Here is a 26068-nt window from a genome sequence, read left to right on the forward strand (position 1 = left end):
GTCAGGAACTAGTCAACAGTTAGAAAAATGACCCTCACTCCTGTTTGGCCCTTACTGTTGAGGCAGCTTTTCCTTCAGCAAGAGTTTAACTTGATGAGTTAAACTTGGTGGACGCACCAGACTTGACAAGATTCTGTGTCTGGCTGGGAAAGGATTTGATAAAAAACAGTGAAATAGAGATAGATGAACACTGGATAAACAGTGTCAACGCTGTCATTTTGGGCTTTGTTTCCAGCTTGTCATTGGACATTACAGTGACAGGTTTAAAAACCCCAACAAAACACAAAGTTTGGATTCTCACATATGGATTTTAAGGGACTTTAAGAAATGCCAATAGATATTTCAGATTCCCAGTTCAGCTGTGAGTGCTGATAGTATCGTAAGGGGGTGCCATGCTTGCCAAAGCCCTCACGACAGTCGTATACAACGGCAAGGACATCCTAGCAATGACCCCCTCCTGCTCTACAGAAGATACAGGTCTCAGAGATGCCAACAAAGTGAATGTAGTGCAATGTATGTCAGGAGTGCAATAAATTTTGATGGGTCCAGAAAGGTCTTGATGAGCTGGCAATGCACAAGGATCACAAGTTATATGTTTTAACATATAAATATATGTTAAAAATGAATATTGAAGATGGTAGGTATAAAAGGAAAACTAAGGGTACCAGAAATCTGTTGTGAACAGAAAATACTAAGTATTGCACACAGTCTTGCTTCAGTCCTGACAGAAAAATGTGACATACAAAAATGTATTTTAACAGAATACAGCCACAGGTTAGAATAGGGGAAGAACAATATTTAGTAAAAATGAGAAAGCTGGCTTCAGATTGACAGGACCAGTTCAAAGAAATTAATAAATCCTATTGTAAAGCAAACAGTTTTTAACCTTGTAGATGAGAAGAACCTAGAGTTCAGAAAGTTCAGCAGGAAGGCAGTAAGTATAGTAGCTGGAATCTGAAGGAACGCAAAAAATTTAGGATAGTTTTAAAAAATCTAGCCAATTAGGAAAGATTATAAGGCCCAGAAGATGAAAAATAGGCAAACACATTCTTTATAAGACAAGGAAGTTAAGCCAGTTTAAATTCAGTATCCCAAAGATACTGCAAAGATCTCAGAATCACAACTCATGTGCAAAGAGCCATGGGAGAAAAAAAAGAGGGAGAAAACAGCTAATCCAAGTTTGTGACTCAGATGTTCTTTAAAACAGTTTGGGTGTAACTGATATTGCCATGTGACAGAATGGGTGGACTGGACACCAGCCAGTCAATATATTTCTAATTCTATAAGGTTGTTTTTGTTAGGGGTTGTTTAGACACGGAAAAGGGTTTGTTTCTGCTCAAGTAATTAATATGCTAATAATACCCCAGGTATTAGCATTCATTTTATCAGAAGAGTTATAGGAAAGTACGTGGAAAAAACAACGGCCTAAAGACTCCCCCACTCCTTCCCAACTAACTGGCTTCTGCCTAATGCATGCTTATGTCTTAGTGGAAAGCCATGAGAAAGGCAGAAGCAGCAGTAGCAGGACACTTGCCTAGCAAATACTTTCCTCGCTGCTGGACTGCATGCCCTGAGGCGGTGGAGGGAGTAATTTTGGCCAATCCAGACTGGCTGAGTGTCTGGTGTATGTCAAACTAAGCCACAGCACAAGAGATGCACCTCTTTCTTTGTGAGAGTTTTCTTTACAAGGCTGTTAGTCTGAATTCCTTTTTAAGAGTCTGAACTAGACTGTTTTTGGTAGCAGTAAAATTGATGTATTACTTAATTAGGATTTACAGAATGAAGTGTATGTTATGTAGTACTTTCTCAATTATCTTGTCACAGCAAATAGGAATTACTCAGAAGTATAAAAATTTCTGTACTCATGTAAAGTTCTGACTTATTGAAGAACTCTTAATTGCAGTCGACAGTACACCTCCAAAACCATACCATGTAACAGAGTCTGCTGCTGCAGTCTAATCCCATGTTGGATTAATTGTAAGCAAGACATGCAGGTAGCATTCCTCTCTGTACAGCTACATTTTTATTTTTAAAAAATGGATGTAGTTGCAGTAACAGAATGAGCAATTAAAGTATAAAGTTAAACCCAACAGTGTGGACTGTTGGTGTCTTTTATGAAGTCACTGGGCTAGTGCCAGTGTTTGGCTCACCCTGGAAGGAAAACATAAGCCTGGAAACAGTAGTAAGGCTTTTTGATGCTGCAGACACTAATTATTCAGCTGTGACAAACAAAACACAGGAGAGCACTGCTTAAGTCTTACATTAACTTGCTCTTTCTGTTTTATGACTACATCTTCAGTGTGCACATTTTCTGTTGCCCCCAACTCATGCAATTAAACTACGCCACTATTCATGTCTAATTTAAAAAAACAAATATCAAAGACAATCCAATTTCTATTCTGGGTCAACACCATGCTGACACACAGCCAGGAATACACAGCAGCACTGTGCTCTACTACTTATTTGCAGTCAGGAGGGTTCCATCAACCACGAGCTGGACTGACCTGAATAAAGAAAGCTTACAACATATGCGTAGCCTTTGCTGGTTTGCAGTCACTGGTACTATTATACCATCCAGTTGGGATGCCTGCTTTATGGAAGACACATGGAGGCTTTCTCATTCCTCAGCTGGCCCGTGTGTTAGCTGGTGAAAAGCTACAGGGAGGATTTGCCTCATACTGCATTCACCCTGTTAAAAACCAACATGATGATTTCAAAGAAAAAGATAAAATAGTCTGGTGGATATACATAAATATTTATTATCAATTTAACTTCATTTTACTAGAAGTCTTTAAACAGTTTTTCTTTTTTTTCTTTTTTGCCAAAATGTTGCATCTGACACAGTTGCTACTGTCATAGCTTCCCTGCACTGGGAATGCAGAGCTTACACTTAAGATTCCAAAACAGTCTATTCAAGATAAAGAACTTTCAACTTTAGTGCATATGGAGCTATTTAAAGATTGGTAAAAAGAACCCCCTTCCCCCTCCCAAATGAAGTCTGTTACAAAGAGATTTCATTACCAAAAAGTGAATATACAAATGCTAAAAAAAATGCTGGCTTGAAAAAGTGATTTCAGAATTTACTGTACACATTGTAACAATTTATTATATAAGCTGCTTCTACATGCAAGCAGATCTTACATTTGGTGTAAAACATTTATACACATTCTTTACAATTTGTACATATTTAAATGGCTGTATCAAACAACACTGCGCTATGGAATTTTGGAAGCAAACAACTAAAATTGGAAGGAGAAAAAGACAAGGTTTATAAAAGGTGAACAAAACTCATGACACTGAGAAGCATCTAGACTTAGGCTTAGTCTTGTTTGGTTTGGTTATTCAGGCAGACCCAGATTTTCCTTCTAGCACAGAAAAGTAAAACCAATGCAAAACAGAGTAAGGCAACTATTGAACTGGCAGACTGTACCCGTCACTTAGAATGGCTTATTGGTAAAATGCCTTTTTTAGTTGTTTTTTTTTTAACTATTTATTTTCTAGGCACATTTTAGCAAAAACTGCATTTTGGCTTTCCTGCTTGCCTGTGGCAAGAAGTGAATTACTGTAGTTGATGCCCATTGTGAACACAGTTGGTAGTGGCTTTTTTGGTTTGATTCTGTGAAAAGCCAAGGCCTCAAATGGTATTCAGCAGTATGGAAGAGGATACTGAGTCACTTGATAAAAGATGATGATCAAAGAACAGAGTTTGTGTGATAATTAATGATGTTATTCAGTACTTTTGTCACCTTTTGGTTTGCGTTAAAAGGCAACAAAAAGTTAACCCGAACCAATAGCACACCATACTACTATATGAAGACCTGAGCTTAGCTGGAATTTGGGGACTTTTAGTAGTTGGGGTTAGATATGGCAGTGTCCCCTCTGCTGAAACACTGCAAACTGTCAGAGGGGAAGCTGGCCCTCTGCAGCACTGAGAAACACCAGTGCCTTATGGCATAACATTAGGGGTGTCAAAGTGCTGGTATGGAAAACAGCTTTTCACACTTTCCTGAATGGCTAGTTCCTTGTTTGTACTTTGTCTTCTTACACAGTGCATAGTGAAAAAGCGAGCCTGACATAAGGTCTGAGGTGGTGCACCACAAGAACAAGATTTAGTTAGAAGGAAAAGGAAGAGAGGGAAGAATGATTTATATTTACCAGAAGTCATACTGGGAGCAGGATGCCATGGCTGCATATGGGAGGCAAAACTTAAGAACAAAGCATTCATTCAGGAGATTATCATGAACATGTGCCAGAAACATACACAAATATAATTCCTCCTGGTTACTGAATCGCTGGAGAGCTCAATTGAATATAATGAGTGTTAAGTCATTTTCAAGTTTGTCTGCTGTCCCACTTGAAAAAAAAGCTACAAATGCGTAACTCTGATGTTGATCCAGAGTTTTTGGAAGAACATCTGATAGACAAGTCTTCATGAAGTCCATGGCAACATATCAGTTTGATAATTTAGATCCTTATAACTGACAGCATTACCTAGCTGTTTTTATTTAAATAATGATACAAATGGGAGAACTGTCAAGATAGGAGAGTCTTATTGTATGATTTAGGCTGATAAAGTAAAACTTTAAATAATACTTTTTTTACAACTGATTCTTGTTGGCTTGGGGGGTTTTGGGATTTTTTTTTTTTTTTTGCAAAGGCTAACAAGTTTTTATTAGCATTGCCCCCACATCAAAAAAGCACTTTGGAGTTGTTCTTTATTGTTGAATACTCCTTATTCTCTACATCACAGGAAAGCGGCTGAGTGCCTGCCTCAGCTTCTGTGCAATCTGAAACAAAGAAACAGAAGATATTTAATATGTAGTCACTTTACATTGTGCAGAAATTATTGCAGGCTAAGAAATTAGGTGTTCCCTCGTGATAAAAAACTGCAGGCATTACTGCAGGGTTTGTGTACGCGGGACTCTCAAAACATTCCATTCTGAAGACTTCTCATATATACACATTCTGCCTTGTTAATTTGGTACTTTCACTGCTCCAGTTGTGTTGGAGAAAGCACTGTAGGCAGGGCTGTTATTCTGCCTAGTTGTTTATCCAGCACTGCACTACACCAGAGAGCTACAGGAACAAAGCCAGATTTTCCAGGAAGCCCACCTCCCTGCTGAAGCAAGGCTGAAACATCAGAACAGAGCCCCTGTGCACTCTCCACAGTTCCCATGGAAGCCATGACCCCCCCATGTGAACATGTACTGGGGGAGAGAGGATTGGTACAAGGAAACTGGTGATACTGCAACCAGAAGGATATTATTTTAACTCATTCTTTCAGTTTTCAGGTTTTTTTACAATTCCTTTTACAATTTTTTGTACAACTCTTCAAATATCTGCTCTGTTGGAGCATGGATTAAGTCCTGTGAGTATTTCCTATAAAAGTAGCAGCACAATATGTGCCAAGCAAACAGTGCTGAAGCCCTGTCCCTTACTGTTTCATAGAACTGTGCCTGCTGCTCCAGATAGAGACGAATGACGCTGTTGTAGTCATAGATCCGGTTACTGTGGAAGTGATTCATCTCAGCTGCAATCAGATCCAGGAGACAAATTATTTAACAGAAGCATTTATAATTAGGAACAGTTTCACTCAGTTCAAGTTAGTTACTCTTCAGCAAGCTCAGTGTCCAGCCCTACCATCACAGTTACTGTTCTCATGCTTCCACAACCTGTTCTGACTGCAGCACTCAGGTTATGATGGAACTGTTTGTCAAATTGGTAGGGCATCAATTACACGCCAATCCAGACACTTCCTGGACAAAGCCAGGTTCTTGTATTACAATACTCAGGTGCACAAAGATTCTATAAAAAATACAAGCAGGATTTTCTTCTACTGAGATAACTGTTCCTTCCTGAAGATTTTCCAACAGAATTTTGGCTAGGACATTCAGATTTCCAAGGGTATGGATATCAAGTTGTAAGCCACAGCTGTAAATAATTAGCTCAAAAAAAAAAGAGCAAAAAAAAGATACAACCAGTAGTGTCTGACCCATTCTTGACTGAGGCTGTTTCAATAGACACCCGAGAAACAGCATTACTGAATCTGTAACATCTTACACCACTTTCTACATCTCTTGTCAGATCACAGCTTATGGCTGAAAGAAGAAGGTAAATATATTTTGAGATATCAATGGAGGGAGAAGAAATATTCTACATTGTAAAAGTCATCCTAGAGGTCTCTTCCACAATTACCACACATACAGCACAATTCTCTTGCGTCACTGTGATTAAGAAGGAGGAGATGGGGAGTGTTCTTGGTTGTTTTTAAAATCAAGTTTGTGTGCTGCTCTGACTTCATCACATAATATATCAAGTACTCTTCACTTTAAATCATCCAAAAAAGATGCAACCCCTCAGCAATGAGTAATCTCATTGAAGTCAGTAACAGGATGCACTTAATGACTTGATATCTTGCAGGACTGAGCCCTGACTCCTCATTCCCCAGTTTTTCTAGTGTGGTGTGCTGCACCTTATATTTACAACACCTCTAATCTAAAGAGGAAAAAGTTCATTCAAAGAACATCCAGGAAATAAAGATCTTATCCAAAAGAACAAGCATCTCAGATGGGAGATGGATTATGTCTGACTAAACCGAAAGTCAGAAAAACACTTCGGCTCATGATGACTTTCTTCTTGCACCAGGGTCTATACTTTCAATTCGAGACATTATCACTTCCAAATAAAAGAATCAGCTTGGGATAGTTGTTTTGGGGTTTTTAAACTGCATTTTCAAAACATGTGTCTTTTGCAATAGTGATGTGAGATTAAAAAGAAAAAGGGGAAGGCAAAATAACTGCAATTTAGAAAAATCTAAGCAGGTCACACAAAAAGCCCCCACAAACAACCCATGACCAGGTTTTATTCCTGGTAGTAAAAGATTTTCTTTCAAATTATGCTGCTTAACAGAAGTCCTTCCAAGGTCTACAACATTGCCATTTAACTCAAAATTTGGTTTACCTTGTAGTGCGTAAGCCATAGTGCTGACACGTTTCACCATGTTCTGTTTGTCTTGTGGCGTTATTTTACTGGTTGCAACTAATTTGTCACTTTCCTTCACTCTTTCTATTGCTCCCTGTAGAAACCAAATGCAGAAAGATTAAAAGAGTAGTCAACTTAGAGGTCTTCATGGTAATCTGAAATGCCACTAGCTACATTTTGAGTTTGCATTCAATACACATATATACACAAAATGATTGATTCTGCCTTCTCACATTTTCATCCAAAGTTTGTTATTTCACTTTACTGCTTTCAAGGGTCCTTGCAAAAAGTGACTTCAAACACAGGCATGATCAGAGTCATCAGCAAACTGAGTTTGGTACAGGCTGTAATACACAAGGATATATACAAAAAGGACAAAAGGACCAAGTTTCAAATTACAGCTGGCCAACATAAATTAACATGACCAGCATCCAAAAGCCTCAAACTATCAGATGCCTGTAGAACCTTATTTGCACATTTTACAAGATGAGGCGACCTAAAACTATTTTTCAAGAGACTACAACTCATTGCAGTGTATAGCCATTGATTCAGAAAAATCCTTGTGTCACATAAATAACAAGCATAAAAAGATACGCGTCCCCTACACAAGGTATTTGTGCCAAACAACATTCAAGAGAATCTATTTACATGTCTCTTGGCAGTAGGCTTATGTTTCAAGTTTTATAAACATTTCTCCTCCTTTTGTGGTATTTTCCCCCAATGATTCTGTGGGATGAGGGACTGTAAATGTCCTGAAGAAAGAATACATAAATCTGATATGCTTTTATCTTTGTTGCTCTCAGAAGTATGTTCTTATGTTCTTGTTCTATATATTTAACACTTCAAGTGATCAAAAAACCCCCAAACCCACATATTTATGCACTAGTTTTAATTACTTCACAATATTTTTAATTTTACTTTTTAATTCACAATATTTAGTTTCCTGAAATACATTGCAGCAGACACATGAACATAAAGAAAACTATGACCAAAAAAAAAAGGGCAGAATATCCAAAACTATATACCATGACTTTTGTATTACAGAGAACAAAGTGGTTGGGTTTTGTTGCTGGTGTTCTGTTTGTTTTTTCTTCCCCCCAGAAATGTTAGAGCTTAGATCTAGTCTCTGATTTTTGATACTAAAGAAACTTCTAGGCAGTGCATGATTACATATCACATAACAGCAAACCAGCCATATAAGTGTACACAAGTTTTCCTTCAATACTTATATGGTTTTATTATGAACTACCATATAAGGCTCAAATATTACAAATTTACACTACTGCTATTCACCCCACTGGGACATGAAGTCAATCTGAAGAAAATCATGAACTTTCTACTGCTCTACTATAGCAGAAAGTCATGATATTCTCAAACGGCGAGAGAAATCCTAGCTTCCTTCCCCTCCCCTCCCCTCCCCTCCCCTCCCCTCCCCTCCCTCTCCTCCCCTCCCCTCCAAGTACTTCTTATTTTAAAAATCAACACACCAGCTTCACAGAAGCTTTCAGTGTTTCAGCAGCAGGGGCCAGGCTGCTGCACAAAGGCAGGGTACCATACCACCACTTTTGCTGCTGTCTCTACTGCCCAGCCCTTAAAAGGAAAGGCTCTTCACATACCTTATGAGCTGCTATGATGTCAGGGAAGCAACCAAGAAATCCCTTATATTCATGATTTGTTTCCATCAAAAAGTGAAGATCTTTCTTTGGCTAATAAACAAAGCATAAGCATTAGTAGAAGTATCTGTGGCATATTAACATCACAGAAAAGAAATTACATTGCCAAGAAAGGGCGAAGGGGAGAAAAGGGAAGGAATCAATAGAAAAAAATCCAAACCAAAATATTAATTGTTTATGCAAGTCTTGAAAGGGTTTTTTTAAAAAATATAAGCCTTTTAGAGCAAGGCACTGAGCATCATTGAGCAGATGCTTCTGTTCTTCATTTCACTTAACACTAGCTCACCAAGTGAGAGGTTTAACTGCCTTGAGTTTTCACCCAGGAAGACTTACCAGTACAACCTGTTTACATACACAAATATGTACATGCACAGGAGCATCTTCTTAGTTGTCAGTTTGGAAAGGTGTTTGAATAACTTTCAGACTAACCCTTAAGATAAAGAGGATCTGCATTTTGGAGACTTTAGGCTTAACATGCTAAACATCGCTTTATGTCTTGAATACCAATCAATGTTTAGTTAAGCCAGATTTTTACTGAAGCAGGCAGCTGCATGTCAAGGCAATGGAACAGGTTCAATACACGGGTATTCCCCCATATGGAGCAACAGCAAAATCTGGATCCTGTAGACATTTGAGGAATGCAGAGGGAAGGCAAAAACCTCTATCCTTAATTAAGTATCATTCTTTTGTGTCAGTAATGAAGACAGTTCACAGACACCAGAAAATAAACACACTAAAAGAGGAAACGATCATTTTAGTATTTTAGAAAACAGAGTATGGGCTTTCTGACCCACAGAAATACCCTCTCAACACATTCCCCCTGAGCTGACATAGAGTAGAAAAGAAAATGAAAGTGTATTTAAAAGCGTTAATAGCAATCTTATTTAACTGCTCTACCGCACTAGCAGTTGTGTTTGAATACAAGAGGAAAAAAGAAAAGTCAGAAGTAATCCAAATAGGTGATATGTTTGTACACACTATGCCACTGCATTTGTAATACTCCTACCTGATCTGCTACAAGACTGGCAATTTCTTCATAAGTTTTCCCAGCTTCTGTAATTGCTCCATTTAGATCAGATTCTCCTAAAAGTAAACATCAGTGTTCAAATTACAATAAGTCAATTGCAACAAGAAACTTGCCTTGATTCAAGACAAATTTATAAAATAACCTATTTACAATAATAAATGTCTACCCATACTTTTATAGCCAGGAGAAATAAAGAATTAAAAAAAACCATTAAAGGAGGAAAACTGAAGACCTTGTAGAAAATAAACGTTCTTCTACAGTACTAGCACTATTTGCTTCCACATTTCATAACATTATGCAGTTTAAATACACAGGTATTCCCCCATATGGGGCAACAGGAAGTCTACCAGGATGGAAAGGAAGGAAGAATGAGGAGGGTGACAAAAGATACTGACAAAGCTGATGTGTTACTAGCCCTGAGCTCTCCAACAGTCCTGGACCATAACTGCTCAAAGCTCAGAGAAGCAAAAGGAGGCTCAAGTTAAGTTATTCCTTGACAACAAGACTTCTGATCCTTTAGGGAACTCTTAGATAATATTTTCAAGCTCTGTAAAAATCACTGGTTTTCAGAGTGAGTTTCTAACTTTCATCCTGATATGAAACAGATCAAAGCACCCTACAATCTACTTAACAATACAGACATAATCATAAATCCTAAGCTAGACAACACCACAAGCACTCATAACACTGTATTACTAACAGGACAGGCTACGTGAGACAAAGATGGAAACAAGCCTTACATTCTTGTATGTTTCATGCCACTTCACCTTCCCATCCATGTTAGCTTGTCCAAAGCATGTAGTCAACAGTACAGAAAGCATATTGAGGTAGAGAGTAGAAAGGCGAAGGTATCGTTTGCAGATATCAAACTTTAGTTTAAGAAAAAATATATTTTTCTTATGCTTTCAGACATGTCTTGATATTAGGCAGTGGTTAGTCTTTTATGAACTTTTTGATTTTATTCTATAGATATTAATCAGTGACTTAACTGAAAATTACCATAGATTTAATTAATGATTAATCTGAACATTAAAGTAACTTGGTTTACTACAACATATGGTCTAATCTACGTTAGAGATTACATAGGATTCCTTCATTTTAGCATGTCCTAAAGGAAACAAGGTAATGACTGAATGTTGCTTCAGTTCTATCAATAGATTCCTACTTTCCATTTGACTGGTTTCATAAAGTCAAAAGGCTGTGAGGCAAAGTGACATATCCTAAGAACTAAAAAGTCCAGCAATACAAACACTGCTAAACAAATTATTCTTTTTCTCCTATTTGGGCCTATTAGGATAAAATAAAAATAAAAACCAACACAAATTCCCATTGTGAGACGCAAGAGGTACACAATTCATGAGACATCGCCACCTTTTTGTAAAACAATAAAAAAAATTGAAGGGTGATCAATTTTATTACTTCAGGGAGGCTTAATTATTTTCAGTATTTCAGAATTCCTTTGTTCAGAAGGAACCTTGAAGTAACTGCTGCTTAGGCAACTGACTCATAGATTTTGGGATAAAACATGGTGTGGCTTCAGAGTCAGAAGCCAGGTTGGTCTAGATGTTGCTGTTCATTTTGTAATGCCATAAAAGACAGTAACTTTCCCTATCTGAACAAAGAGGATGTATATTTAAGTTGAATGACAAAATTGTTCCCTTCTGTACAGAGCTCATTCAAGGAACTTCCATAGGTCAGAGCTTCAAAAGATCTAGACAAACATTTCCAACACCAATCATCTTTCATTATGAGCATTCTCAGCTTCTGAACCAATGCAATGCTGGGAATTGCCTTCTTAACTCAGTGAGTTGGGTCCCAGTGCAAGGATACACCAGGATGTCAGGGGTTCTTTAATCAATGGAAAAGCAGAAAGCACCAAACGTTGCTAAAATTTTAACAAAATTATGTTAGTGTTCAACACATATATTCCCAGAAGAAACAGAGGAAGCCTAAAAGCATTGACTGAAGGTAGTTATAAAAAGAGAAGTTAAAGTGGCCAGTAATATCCAACAGATATTTCAGCCCAACCTCAAGGAGAAACAGGTAGTTTCATTGGTTTACAGGGTGCATACTGTCATAAGAAGATGAAGGAAGATGTAAAACTATGAGGAGACTTTTGGAGATGTTTAATAGAGCCTCTCTTAGCAGTTCAACTGTTTGGTAAATGCCAGTGATAATCATTTCGGAAGGAATGCACCACACATATTGAGAGCTAATACTCCAAGGCTTGATTGGGGCAGAAGAATTTTTTTTTGTCAAGAAGTGCTTTTGTTTTCTTTTCTTTCAAAGTATGTTTCAATATAAGAAAAGTTTCAGTAAGAAAAGTTACAAAGTTTGAGATACTAGCAGCAAATATTGCAGCAAAACTTTTCTTGATAAGTACAACTCAAATGGATATGTTCAGCACACAAGCAGCTTGTAAAACAGGATTTGCCTGTTGCTAGCTGCTAGGATAGTGAAACTTGCATGGAACTGCCTAACAGGATTCCTGAGGGGTGATGTAGGATTAGGAGATCTTACTAGGTTGAATGGCATACCAGTCATTCACACTTTCTTAATATAGGAGAAAGACTCCTCCAGATTTGGTGCCGCAAAAGAGAAACTGTACTATTTAAGGCTGTGTTAACCTTAGAGTATCCTATGATACAGTAGCAAAGGCAACACACTGCCAGGCTGCAGGATACTTCCAGGCATGTTCTGGTACCGTCCAATATGCATATTTTGGATCAGGATCATGCTCGCAAAGTGCGCATTCTTAGGATCAACTGGACAGTACATAGGCCCATAGCCAAGTTAAATCAGAACCTCAGTGTGTCCTTAACAGTTTTAAAGGTACCCTTGCCTCTACAAATACTGGGGACAGATTCCTAACACACACTGGGGCTGGCAACTAATTGATAAGGCTCATTCTGTAGCATGAGAAAAAGAGCTAGAGTGAAATTAAGAAGTGCATCTTGTCTGGTGCAATCTTAAATATTTTAGGCTAGAAATTAGAAGAGAAGGCAGTAGACATCACCACACATCTTGCTTTGCAGAGCAAGCAGGCATCACTGATTAAAGTGGTATGGACAGTAGACACATTCCATCCTAACTATGCAAATGAACCAACTAACAGTATATTCAGTATGTCAGAAGTCAGCTACCAGTAGCTAAAATGTTTCTTTCATCAAATCAGTCATTGCAATCTTTAGTGGCCTATATGCTTAAACTTCCAGAACTCTAGTATTATAAAAAATCAAAAAAAACAACCCAACCAAAACAAAAAAACAAGGATAAAGATATTCAGCTCCCAATAGAAACTGAACTGAGTGTCTTTAAGCATGGCTGAATGAGCCATTCCTCTTTACTGATAGTCCAGAAAAATCATACATCATACTCAGCCTACTTCTTCATTGGAAGCAATGTGTCCCCTTTTAAATACTGAGATAGGAAAGCTGCATCCTCTCCGTTTAAATTCAGGTGCTTGAATCTCTTGCAGAGAGTCTGCTTAATCCATAGACCCGCACCTGATGGAATGATCAAGTGAATCCATACAAGAGCAGCAGGCAGGACAGAGTGAGAGCAGCAGTGATGAAGCCATTTAAAGCCACATGTGCATTTTACTTGCTCTCTCTTCCTGGGAACTCAAATTAAAAAGCAAAGAATCCCATGTATTATTAATTTGGAAATAATACAAGGGTACAAATTATTGAAAAGAGCAAAATATGTGGAATCAGGGCAAAGGCATCTGTAGGAAGGGCACTTTCCTCAACAAGATACAGGTGCAACCAGGTATGACTGGGCAAACAGCAAAGAGAGACATGCTCGCCTTGTTCCCAAATTATCATGGGATCTATTTTTTCACACAATTCAAAGATGCTGGAAATCAAATCAAAGCTTTCCTTTCTAAGGCTGATCTGCAATTTTGTATCCTAGCTTTATGACATATTGTTTTCCCTTTACATTGGCAAAAGAATGTGCTAGAGGCCAAGCAATCTTCAGTCCTTTCTCAAGACTTCTTACTACAGATTTTATCCAGCCAGGATTTACAGTTTTCTAACCCATGCTACGAATACATAACCATGCAAATCCCCTACTTCATTCTCACATCCAAGAGTGACTTTTAAGGCAATATGCTATGCTCAGTTCTAACTAAGCAGTCATCCTGCTGAAGTACAGGACACAGATGAGAACAAACTATGGGGACAATGCCCATTTCCAATGCTTCCAGCAGCAGAAAATCTGCATTTCAGAAGGTTGCATTTTAATACATTGTTTATGGGGCAAAATGTTTTCAGATTATAAAGCAAGTGATAAATGAGTAATCAGAGTAAGTACTGGTCAACTAAGATTTCTAAGATGGAAAGATTTCAGGAAACTTCTATGCTATAACATTGAAGGTTTTAGAACACAGTAATTTTGCTATCAAGCCTAGAAAGAAAAAACCCAAACCTCAAACACCTTTGAAAGGAGAATCCCAGAGAAAACTGACTCAAGAGGCTCCCTCTGTATATGAGGACATACTTTCCAGTTGTCTGGAAAACATCAACAGAGCTTAACATATCAAAGAATTTTAAATTTGGTCTAAAGACTACACCTTAGGAAAACTTTGAGCAATTGATGCCCTCGTTTTCCCTCCCACAACTTTCATACCCAACATGACAGGCTCTTTTTTAGGGCTCTTGAAGGAGAAGCAAAGGTGAAGGACAAGAAAACGCTACAGTAGCCAACCCTCCAGCCCACATAATGGATTACAAAACATTGTAGTAAGTTTTCCATCCTCATGTGGAGTTGTTGTATCATGAAGTCACACAATAGTTCTGTGACAGCTATTTTCAAGGCCGCATTTTCTCTCCTTTCCCTTTGATATCACAAAAATCCTACAGCATGTTTGTTCAGTCAGGTCAGTGACCAGATTATATATTAAGAGATCAAACTAAACTCTTCCACCACCACTAACCCACCACAAGATTATACAGCTAGAGAAAACAAGATTGCAGACTAGAACATAAAAACCCCATAACATAAACAGAAGAAAGGTTTCAGTGTTTTTTCCAGAACCCTGTTTGACATCTAAACCTCAAAGAGGAAAGCATTAAGATCTTCAGAAAAAAAATGTAGCATGATGTAATTAAAATACCTCTTTTTAAACAAAGTACAAATGAAGCTATAGATGTACCTTGGTATCCACTAGTGCTGAAGACCAGTGCCAGGCTCTGCAATGCTTTTCCTATCTTCTGGTACTCCTTTGGTAGTGCTGAAGGTGGGAAAAGGATGAGGAAAAGAGGGGAAATAAAAGCAAAAAACCAACAAGGGTAAGTGAGACTAAATCTGCAGCATTTCCAAAAGTTGACAGAAGCAGATGTCAAAAACAACTAGGTTTTACATTTTCTCTAGTGACACATTTACAATCATATTCTTTACCCCCCTCCCCTACTACACATGTTCCAAAACTGGATAAAGCATTTGCAATCTGGATTCTTGAAAGGTACAAACAGTAGGGGGAAACACTGTGTGAATGCTATTTTTAAAAAATGAAATCTCATTGCATTTCTAGCTCAGTCCTCCTATGCATACAGTGAGGTTTTTTTCCCCTCCGGGAAGGAAGAGGGGAAAGTGCTGCAGTGTGATATGGAGAATAGGTCTCATTAATATTTTAAGAGAGGAGATTATTATACAGACCCATAATACCTAAACTCTCCTCAAATAATGAATTTTATATTTAAAGGCACTAGAAACCAGGATTATCTAAGGATAAAAATGATACAAGTATCTGAATAATAAAATTGGTTTTTATAATCTATTTATTGAACATGAATGCATAAATTTCTCCATCACAATTAAATCAATCATCTGTGATTTATGAGTGCATTCATTATTAACAGTTTGAACAGCACCACTCCAGAGGCCTAAAAAGCAGTCTGAAATGCAGAAGCAATTTTTTATATGCTGCCTATGCTAGCAGAAAAAAACCCCAAGTAGATGTGGGTTTTGTTATCAAATATTTGTATTCAGAGGGTACACTGTCCAGGCAAATACAAGGCTTCTAGCTGCTCTAGCATACCCACACAACCTGATTTTTAAGAAGAACCCCATTGTATGATATAAAAACCACCACAAAACCCAAAAACAACCCCCCTGCCCCCCACTGTCTAATTTTATTGATTATCTTTGATCAAGCTCTTCTTCAGAAGTTAGACTATTTATGATAATCGATATGTCTTACACAATGAGTACCATTTAGAGTACTAGAGTTCTGTTATTGGTCATTACACTGAAACTGAATCCCCAGTGGAAACTTTAGTGAAAAATCTCTGGTTTCTTTTCACATGTATTTAAGAAGTTTCCACTGTCAGTCATTTTAAATATCACTGAATGGAAGACATGTAACTGTTGCTCATGAAGTGCCAAAAATACTTTTGATTAAGAGTCAAGACTAGAGCTGACAGGGAACTTAAAACCTAAGAGACTATTAAAATTCTTCAGTTTTGCCTGTCCCAGTTTACCAGTCTCTTTTTTTGTATTCAGTATGAATGTCTGGAAAACAGAAAGTTAAAATTTTTGACACAATCACAACTGTATTTCTGCATCTATGCTAAGGTAAGTAATTAATAGTTGTAAGTATTAGAAGAGTCATTCAGTATCTAAAGCACTAGTGTTGTAAGTTTAGGAAAACTTACAGAAACTTTAGCAGTTCAAAATATACAGAATTTCTACTGTAAACACAAGTCACAGCCAGCCCTTGGTTTGATCATTGCATCTGTAACTGCAAAGCAATGCTGTTTTTCTAGTCTCATCTGAAGAACCTTATTCCTTCCCCTGCTCTCCATTTTCCCCTCAGTATAATTTGCTAGTGAAGCAAGATCTGTATCATGTTAGACTAACATTGTAACACATGACTGTGTCATGTGTTAGACTATTTTTGACCAGCAGGAGGGTCAGTGGTGTGTAGAAGGAAAGTCTTTTACTCAAAATGGGAAAACGCAAATAATTTAAAGTTAACATCCTATAGATACTAAGGTCTAATGTAATCACTTCCATGAGAGATGAAGTTGCTACACTTCCCATTCTCTCTGGTCAGCCCCAAATACTCAACTGTAGTGTTAGATTAGCAAGAGGCAGAAACATAACTCAGGAGATATACTTCAAGTTCTGGGGGCAATGTTTTGGGGTTTTTTTGTGGGAGTTAAAAGGAGAGTAAAAAAAATCAAGGCGATTTGAGGAGATTTATGTGATAGGTCTTTGGTTGCCAGACACTACAGCCTGCCCTGAAGTATTTCTTATTATGATCCTCAGCTGTAGTACCTGCTTCCTTTCAATAGCTGCCTTGTGGTGGCCACAAACACTGAACACTGCTGTGGACTAGGAAATTAGAGCCCAGGCAGAGTCATAGGGACTTGGTGTGAAGTTCTGCAACCCTAAATATCTGTGGGAAGGAAGAGACAAGATAGGAAAAAAAAGAATTGGGCTAAAGATTAAGTTAGAATCAAGTTGGTTTTTCTTTTCTTTTTCTCTTAAACTCATTTCACCTTTATATCACTCCTCCTAGCATGCAAGGATCCTAAAGAAGGGGTTGATAAGATGCAATTATTTGGAAATACGATTTCATCAAATAAACAGGTCTATTTTGCCCATGTCACTTAAATTTAAATAAATGGCCAATATATGAGAACAGGTCCAACAAGGGCTTTAGCTGCTTTACTAGAATTATTTAACTTTTAAGTATTTTTAAACCTATGGGCAGGGACCAGATATTTCTGTTATGAGATAAAGAAAAAAAACCCAAACAACCCAACAAAAAGCCCCACATCAAACATACCAACAACAAACTTGCATAATTTATACTCTCAGACTGAAAATAGCCAGGATGCTGTACAATTCCCATGATAATTCAGGATTTTCTTTAGTTTTAAGATGTGCCTTGAATTACACACATTAAAAAAGAGAGAAAAGAACCACAGAAATGGCTGCTGAGTTCAGAAGGACACTTACGCCCTGTACACCTCTTCCAGTGCTCTTGTCCCACTGTCAGCAGCTCTTTAACTCCATCATCCATTGCTTTGGTGAACCTACCCACTGCATCACATTTCTGTTCTCTGTGGCATTTTGAAAAAGCAAAAACAAAAAGCAGTTTAATAGATGCATTATGCTAACTTTAAACACAATACTAAAATGTTTAGTAATGTCAACTAGGTCTTAAAAATATCAGAGATATAAATAAATTCCTTGAAATTTCTACCATTTCACTAAGTTCAGAATTCCCCTCTTTAGATACTGTCTCAGTTTTGGAGACAAAACTTCAGGAGGAAACACTCTGGAATGAGTGTCTCCTCCGAAGGGAAAAGGGCCTCTCCTTTTCTTCCACCAGTAAGACAAGTGGGTCACAGCAAGTGAAAGTGGAAAAAAACCAAACTGTTTATTAATACACAGAGAAAGCAGGGTAGAACAGGATAAAAAAACCCCTCAAAATACAACAAATTCCCAGAGAGGGAAGAGACCTCCGGGCTCGGACGAGCCGGGGCCACATCCACAGGCTCCCTGGACCTGTGAGGAGGGAAGGGAAAAAGAACAAGAGAAACCAACAGAACCTTTTTCCAGCTAGCCAGAACACAAAAGAAACCCAAAGATCAACGCAGCGCTCCCGGCGCGCTCCCTCCCGAGCCTCAGAGCCCCCCGAGCCGTTGGGCTCCACTGTTAAACTGCCCCGCACCCTGTGGGTCCTGTGGCTCCAGCCCCGGGTCCATCTCAAAGGCACAGCATCCTTGGGCATTGAGCAGACGGTTAAGGAAAAAAGCAGCTTCATAACATCACCCCAGGACAGATACAGGCATTATTTAGTGACTTAAAATGTGCATATTTTTCTGCTGGTACAGAACTGCTACCACACAGCTATTTTATCCACTTAATATGCACTGCGTCACATGCATAAAGCCTGTGCTGGGATATTTCTAGGTGTAGATACACTACTGCTTTGCTACTAAAAACACTTCTATCCAGTTTATCCACACACATGCACACAACTTTATCCAGGTTTCTGTGTTCTACAACAGCAAGAAAAGCATGTCATGCATACTACAGGTCTTCTAAGAAAAATTATTAAGATTAAAGAGTGAAATAAAGGCTGCATAGTAAATCCAGTCTTTAACTCTGTGAAACCCAAAGGTTTATCACCTACAGGGTATACATTAAAAAGTGCATGTATATGTAATATACACATATATAAAAGAAATATATCCATTTGCACTTCCAGAATGAAGTTTGATAATTTAAGTCACTTTCCATTTTTAATAGCTTTCCATGGATTACAGATATTCAAATCATACTATGTGTGCATTACATACAACTGTTTTACAGAAACACTGTTTTGCTTATTGGTCCATCTACAATTATCCTAAGCTACTTCATAAGTCTAGCATGTTTTCGAACTGTTGAAAGATTAAAGATCAAAATACACTTCCACAGCAATATAAAATGTAATTCCATAGGAGCTATCCCATCAACTAGTTTTGCATAAATTGTTTTAGGATCAGTATTCAGCCACTGAGGTAAAAAAAGACATCACATAGAGTTCCACCAAGTTTTGGAGAGGTTGATATGAAAATCTCATTATTTAAACAATTTTTCAGCTCTGTCTTGATGAATACCTCTTCAAATCTATAAATATATGTGCACACTTAGTATTTGAGTTTTGGATTATCTCAGCATCTGTTGTATACCCAGATGCATAATGCCCATACAAAATGAAATCACCTTACATTTCTACCATATCCAAGTCCGGAGCTTCTGGTTCCATTGTAGAAAAGATCATGACTCCTACAGTTTCATCTTTTTCTGCCTTCCGCTTTCCAGTTTTCCACTCCTTAAGAAAAAAAAGAAAAGAGAGAGAGACAAAGTTTGACCACCACTCATCCTTCTTTAAGGGAATGTCCTTAAGGAGTGAATGAAATGTTTAGGAGAACTGTTAACCAACAGACCACCCCTGAATTAAAACCTTTCATTAAGAAATGAAAGCTTCAGAGGAGCCAAGGCTTTTTACAGTTTCCAAAGTTCTCCCCCTTCTCCTTTGTGTACTTTGTTATCTAAATTCTGGGTCAACAGACCTTTTTTATGTATTACTGAAATACAGTGTAAGAGCAATGATATTCAGCTGTCTCTGCACATGGGATACGTCTGATATCAGAAGCTGCTCAAGAAAATAATGAAACTATTATGCAATTATTAAACTAAGTTCTTAGTGGTTAAAAATTCCCTTTGTATTGCAACATCTGTTCTGTTTATATGTCTATAAATTAGAAACTAAGAACAGCTGACTAGCTGGCAGAATTATACAACTCCCCACTAGCCATCAAACCAGCATTTCACCGGGACTACTACTTACTATGTTATTAAGCCTCTATTTACAGGGTCACAGAATAATTCTGGTTAGAAGTACCTCAGGAGGTTTGTAGTCCAACCTCTGACTCAAAACTGGTCAGCTGTGACCTTAGTCACAGGGGACTTTAACCTTGGAGATTTTTAAGACCAGACTGGATAATTTACTTTTTCTGCTAAGTCTTTGTGTATTTAGAAGTATGATTATATTGAGGAGAAGGCAGCAGAGTTTTTATTTCCTCATTAGTAACAGAGCTGGAGCTCAATCATGAAACCATTATTTATTGAAGGTTTCCTGGCTTTATTTATCATTTCTTAAGATATTAAAATATCTTTCAAAAATGCATAATAAAGTATGGGGGGGGGAATAAAAAATGGCTGGTTGTATCAGGCAAGATTGCAACCCATTTCAGTGAAAAACTGTGGTTTTGAGGGAGGGGGATGGGGGCAGAGGGTTGCTTTTAAATATTATACAGGATCAGACACAACCTAGATTTGCTATGAGGTAGTTTTTGTTAGCAGAGCAGCACCACTCAGAGGATCACAGTGATTAGTAAATCCAGCAGAGACAGAGCAGGTCAACAGCCAAGAGTTTTATATATGTTCCTATTCTGCTGGAGGAGAAAAACCATCCCTAAAGAGACTGGCAACAAAGCTACTTTGAAGAGCACAGCTCTGTTGGAATAGTGTGTAGCATTTCACATGAGCAATTTCATGCCTTCTTTGACCAATCAGCTGAGTTAGGAACCCCAGCAGTTTCCAGCCTGTCACTACTGCCCGCAGTGGGGCGGCTACAGACCTGAACTCTTGGTTAGAAGGGGAGCTGTTGGGAGACAGCAATTCCTCAGTTCCAGTCTGTGTGAGAACTTTATTTCATTTCCTACCTTCTCATCTCGGAAATTGAGAAATTGCTGGAAAACTTCACTTTCTGAGATGACGGGATGGCGACACATTCTTGTCATCCAAGCTTGCAGCCTCTCCATGCGCATTTTGATAAATTCTTCTTCAAAGCGCCCTGTTACACATTGAACAATAATTGTTACATTTACAGGCTAGCACCTTCAAATTTGTTTTTGTTCATTTCTTTTTTTATTGATTGAAACAGCCTGTAATTCTCTTGGTGAGATATGAACAATTTGATGATTCAGAACTTACAAGAATCACAGAATCCTGAGTTGGAATGGACTCACAAGGATCATCGAGTCCAACTTGTAAAATAAATGGCCCGTTATGCTAACAAATCAAAAGAACCTTAAATTATATTATATTGATTACTGATCAAGAGTTCTCCTCCTTTTTGAGATAGCCAAGAAATATTAATAAAACCTAACACTCACCCACAATTCAAATACGTTTTTTTAAAAAAAATTAATAAACTTCTGGATGGAAAAATTAGGTATTCATATGACCCAAGAAAAAAGTCAGGCACTGGCTTGGAATGCAGATATTTTTCTGATACAGTCTAGTAAAGTCTTGGTCAATAGGAGGTTCAAAAACATTGAAGAAAAAGGAAGTACAGTCCAAGTTGCCATGTACAAGCTAACAAGGCACTGAAATTAAACTGCTCAAAAAACATTGAAATTGCATTGCTCAAAAACATTTGAAATTAGTCAAATAAAAATCACAGATTTAAAAAGCAGTGCCTTCTTAAAATATATTTCCATATACGTAAATTGGGAAAAAAAAATCAAAAAATATCAATAAATCATACCCATAAACTGGTTAGAACATACACATACGTGTAAGACTGTAACTGATTTTTTTGGTACTTGAGATATTTTTAACACAAACTAAATAAGTAACCCTTTTTTCTTAAACCAGAAATGCATCATCACTGTGTATTCATTAAGAACCTTTTAGTTTTAGTACAAAATGTCTTCTTGATAGAATCTTTTCTAATTTTAAAAAATGCATGACATCAGACTTCTAAAGCATAGAGTGAACAGGATTTGAAAGGAAAGAGAGATTCCTCCAGCACCCAACTCTTCTAATTTCCATAGCAGCGCAGATAACAAGCTTTGTACACGTGTACTCTTTCAATATAATTCTACTGTATAGTTACTATGGCAGCAGATCTACAAGGTTGGGGTTTTTGTGGTTTGGGTTTTGGTTTTTTTTTGTTTTTTTTTCAAATATGGAAACCAGCAAGACTAGCAGGTAGATAATAGAACTAATGAAAAATGAACTTTGTGTATAGGTATTTTTCCTGTAAATTAGCAAACTTAATTATACTGAAGGGTATAGCGACATTCTATACCCTTCAGTAATCCTTTGCTTCACTTTTAATCTATACAGAAATCTCCACAGCATTCCTCCAAGGAGTGCAAAACAACAGAAGAGCAGCAGTTGCAAGTTACACGCTGGTCATGAAGTATATCATCGCAACCAGCATCCTGACAAAGTCAGTCTGGAGTCCTGTTTTGTCAAGACTAATTGACAGAAATGCTTTTGTGGACAATCTTCAGAAAGAAGCCTCCTAAACACAATTAAAGATAAGTACCCTTTTCCCAGTTTCCTCATAATGCTTCAGAAAGAGACATGCTTTTTATTATTATTATTATTATTATTTTTTGGCATGAGGCAAGGTATTATCTCCCACAGATTCCAGAAGACAGAAATTCACAGGCAATGTATTTTGCCAAGATGCGATGCCAGACTCTTGAGTTTTTTAAGATACAGTTGCAATGAAATCTAGAGACCCCATCAGGTCTTCTGGTTTCCTTTTAGTAGACATGCACATGTTTAAATAAAAATGCTGGTCAATTCTAAACACGAGGCTAAGGGGAAGAAGTCACTTCCTCACTTTTCAGTTTCCTCGGCATTTATCCCAGCAACTTCATCAATGCTCATCTTTCTTCAAACGCAGCAGAGCTGCTGCATTTTGAGTGATGCCCACAGCCACATGGTTGGCAACATGCCGGTGCTTGTATGTTTGGTTTTGGCTGTTTATCCTAAAGGCTGTATAAAAATCTTACCAGAAAACATACAAGTGGAAATGGACTAAAGCAGTGCATTTTACTCCTATACAGGTGTCCATTCTTTTCTTCACATGTACTCTAGCACATACTTGTAGAAAGGAAGCCAGAGACTACCAAAAATGCATAGGCATTGTCATATTCTATTGCAAAGAATAACTTAGGTGCATTTAAAGGATCCAATCCCACTTTTCTTGAAGTCAGAACAAAAGATTTCCACAAGCTTCAGACAGTTTGGTCAAGCTGAACTGACATCAAACCAGAGCAGAATGCTATACGAATGAAAAATGCTTTCTAAATCAAGTGTGAAATCAAGCAAGAGGAGAAACAGCTGCAGCATTTCACTTGGAAGCAAAAAACCCCAGTTTGTCAGGGGATGCTCCCTTTCCTCTGGGAACTTTGTTTCAAAGCTCCTACAACATAACATACATATAATCAAATGCAAAAGAGAAAAACCCAAAGAAAACTGAACACAAAGCATGCCCCTCCTCAACCCTCAAAAAAACCCCACTCAAAAACATTTGCCCAGCCAATCAGCAAGTATGGACATAAGCAGCTATCTAGTCTCTCCAACAGTAATTATTATCTCATGTAGTAACTAGGGGGATTATTTTTGCTTTTAATTACCTTTTATTTTAATCACTGGACTAGATAATTGAACCTGAGTTTTGAAGTGATTCTCCTAGTACGGATCTGTTATTATCAATCAGTCATAACAACTCATTATAAGTTTTGAATGGTAAAAGGTTGGGGTTTTTTGACACCTTCTTTAAAAATAATGAGAAAAACAAACACTAAGAAATAACTGAACTTATTAAAAAGTGATTTCCTTATTTCCCATTCCATGAATTCAAAACTGGGAATAATTACCTGTTACTTGCTTGTCTGGAAGAGAAGGGATTGGAATGGCTAATCCAAATTTAACCAGGAGCCGCTCATACAACCAGTCAAAGTGCTTGTATCTGTGGTTGACAGACCGGTTAGTGTTCTGTAAGAGAAACACAACTCTGAACTTGGAAAGGCATCTGCACACAGTGACATGAAACAAGCATGACCAGAATGGTAACCACATGGAATGTAAATAAAATTTATGATTTAGAGCCGTAATACAGAAGAACTTGGAATTCTAGAACAAAGCAAATCCCTGGGGTAAAAAAGTATGCAACTACCACTTACTCTTACAATGCTCTTACCAAGTCACACAAACTGTATTATTTATATGTACAAATGACACATACTTGTGAGACAAAAGATCCTGTTTCAGATATACTTACAGTGCAGGTCAGCTGATACTCAATGTAGCTCTTGAGACCATACATTTTAGAACCTTTTTTGGGATCTGCCACCACACAGTCAAATGTAGAGGTAGGATATACCCACATGGGGCCATAATCACCAATCTGTAAGAAATTGTAAATATTATCTTTAAATACATCATGTTGCACCAACTGCAAACAAAGAGAGAGGTATCTTCTCTCTTCACTTGAGAGTTTCCATTGATTTCAGTGAGAGGCTGAGAGTCTGGAAATTCTGGAAATAGAGGGGATCCTTGCAAGCAAGGAGGAATGACCATAGCTGAATTTATCTTGTGTATTTTACAGTCTTTCCCAAATAACAACGGAATGGTGAATTCTAGGGCTATTTCAACCACATTTCACTAGAACAGCATATATACAGAAGGGTTTGGTTTTTAGATCAGAAAATGACCTAACCATCAGGACTGAATATAGCAAACCTCTACAAATGTAGCTCCTACACGTAACGATCTAGATAACTAATAGACAGTGTAATGCATTTGCTCTGCCTCCCAATCCCAAAAAGACTTATGTTCATCACAAGTGCAGATACAGCATGAAGAAAAAAGTACTGAAAATAATAATCATCGTCACACTTAGGATTTTTATTATGACATTTCTATTTCTAATTATATGTTCACTATCAGTTTCTTCTGACCCAAATATATATAGCAACCTTGAGGATGAAAGTTCAGTTGAAAAAACAGGGAAAGGTAAGGAGGATTATAAAACCCACCCACCCAAAAAAAACCCAACCCCAAAACAAACCATACCACCCACACAGAAAAATTCCACATATCCCCAACTTACAATTATGGGAATTTTCTCTTTGGGTTTTGCTAGCTGCTTTGCCAACAGATACTGTTCCATTCCAGGTTTTGCAAATCCAGGAAATCTAACAATAAAATGAAGTGATAAGTTTATTCCAGATTCTCCTTCCTTTGACATATGCAGAATTACCTGCCATTATAGGCAAAAAACCCTTAAGTATTTCTCAAGTATAGAAAAGAATTTATGTGAATTACTGCAACAACCAGCATTTTGCACTGAAAAAAGCAGAAAAGGTTTGGGTACTGACATCCAGGTTTTCTGAGTGTGTTTTGTGTGTCTGTGTGTAATAGGTCCCTTCTTCCAGAAGAAAGTGTCTGTTTGTGCTCTGCTGTCCATCATATCAAACATAAAAGGAGGACACAAAGTAACATCTGTCACTCCTCTGCAGCCCCACCCTCTCTGGAAACCACACACAGATGCTCATGCACCTGAAATTTCAAATTATGAGAATTCAATAATCTGAAAGAATGATAAACAGAAGATCTATCAAGTGCTTCCAAACATGAGTTATCTTAAATAATTTATCATCAATTAAAAGAAAGCCAAAAAATCACTGTAATGTTCTTAAAGTCTTACAAAAGGACTTATAAAAAGCACACGGTGGTCCTCTTTCTAATTAGGAAGATAATTAGCCCTTGAAGTATTGCCAACCTGCTTGCAGAAACATGAGCAGTGAAGTAGGACTTACTTCACAGACAAAAAAAATCTCTTAGATCAGGTATTTTTGTGAGTTTACAACAGGTAAACAATGATGCAGAGGTACTCATGCCACACTGGACATAAAAATCCACTGATGAACAAAACTAACTAGTCATGCAGACACAGCTGATTTTAGTCACATGCCCAAGGAACCATTATTCTACAATCCTTTCCCACTCTGCTTTTGTCCACTTAGAGATTACCATGCACTAGCTCTCAGAGTAACAGCAGTTTTAG

The 26068-nt window shown here is 37.7% G+C and overlaps 1 protein-coding gene across 4 annotated transcripts in view; it reads right to left on the minus strand.

Moving 5' to 3' along the window:
- Positions 1-2734: 2734 nt before the first annotated feature.
- The window catches only part of SNX9 (sorting nexin 9), a 60800-nt gene continuing 37466 nt past the window's right edge, over positions 2735-26068 (minus strand). For all 4 annotated transcript variants that reach the window (XM_069010601.1, XM_069010599.1, XM_069010598.1 and 1 more), the window contains 12 exons: positions 25112-25196; positions 24281-24406; positions 23877-23994; positions 20916-21046; positions 19416-19519; positions 17653-17756; positions 14840-14917; positions 9661-9737; positions 8598-8687; positions 6961-7075; positions 5439-5530; positions 2735-4787 (listed from right to left, as the gene is read on the minus strand). In XM_069010601.1, coding sequence (XP_068866702.1) covers positions 4740-4787; positions 5439-5530; positions 6961-7075; positions 8598-8687; positions 9661-9737; positions 14840-14917; positions 17653-17756; positions 19416-19519; positions 20916-21046; positions 23877-23994; positions 24281-24406; positions 25112-25196 — 1168 coding nt within the window. In that variant the 3' untranslated portion in view covers positions 2735-4739. The remainder of the gene's footprint in view (positions 4788-5438; positions 5531-6960; positions 7076-8597; positions 8688-9660; positions 9738-14839; positions 14918-17652; positions 17757-19415; positions 19520-20915; positions 21047-23876; positions 23995-24280; positions 24407-25111; positions 25197-26068) is intronic.

The sequence above is a fragment of the Aphelocoma coerulescens genome, chromosome 3 (genome assembly GCF_041296385.1).
Source record: "Aphelocoma coerulescens isolate FSJ_1873_10779 chromosome 3, UR_Acoe_1.0, whole genome shotgun sequence".
Taxonomy (NCBI): Eukaryota; Metazoa; Chordata; class Aves; order Passeriformes; family Corvidae; genus Aphelocoma; species Aphelocoma coerulescens.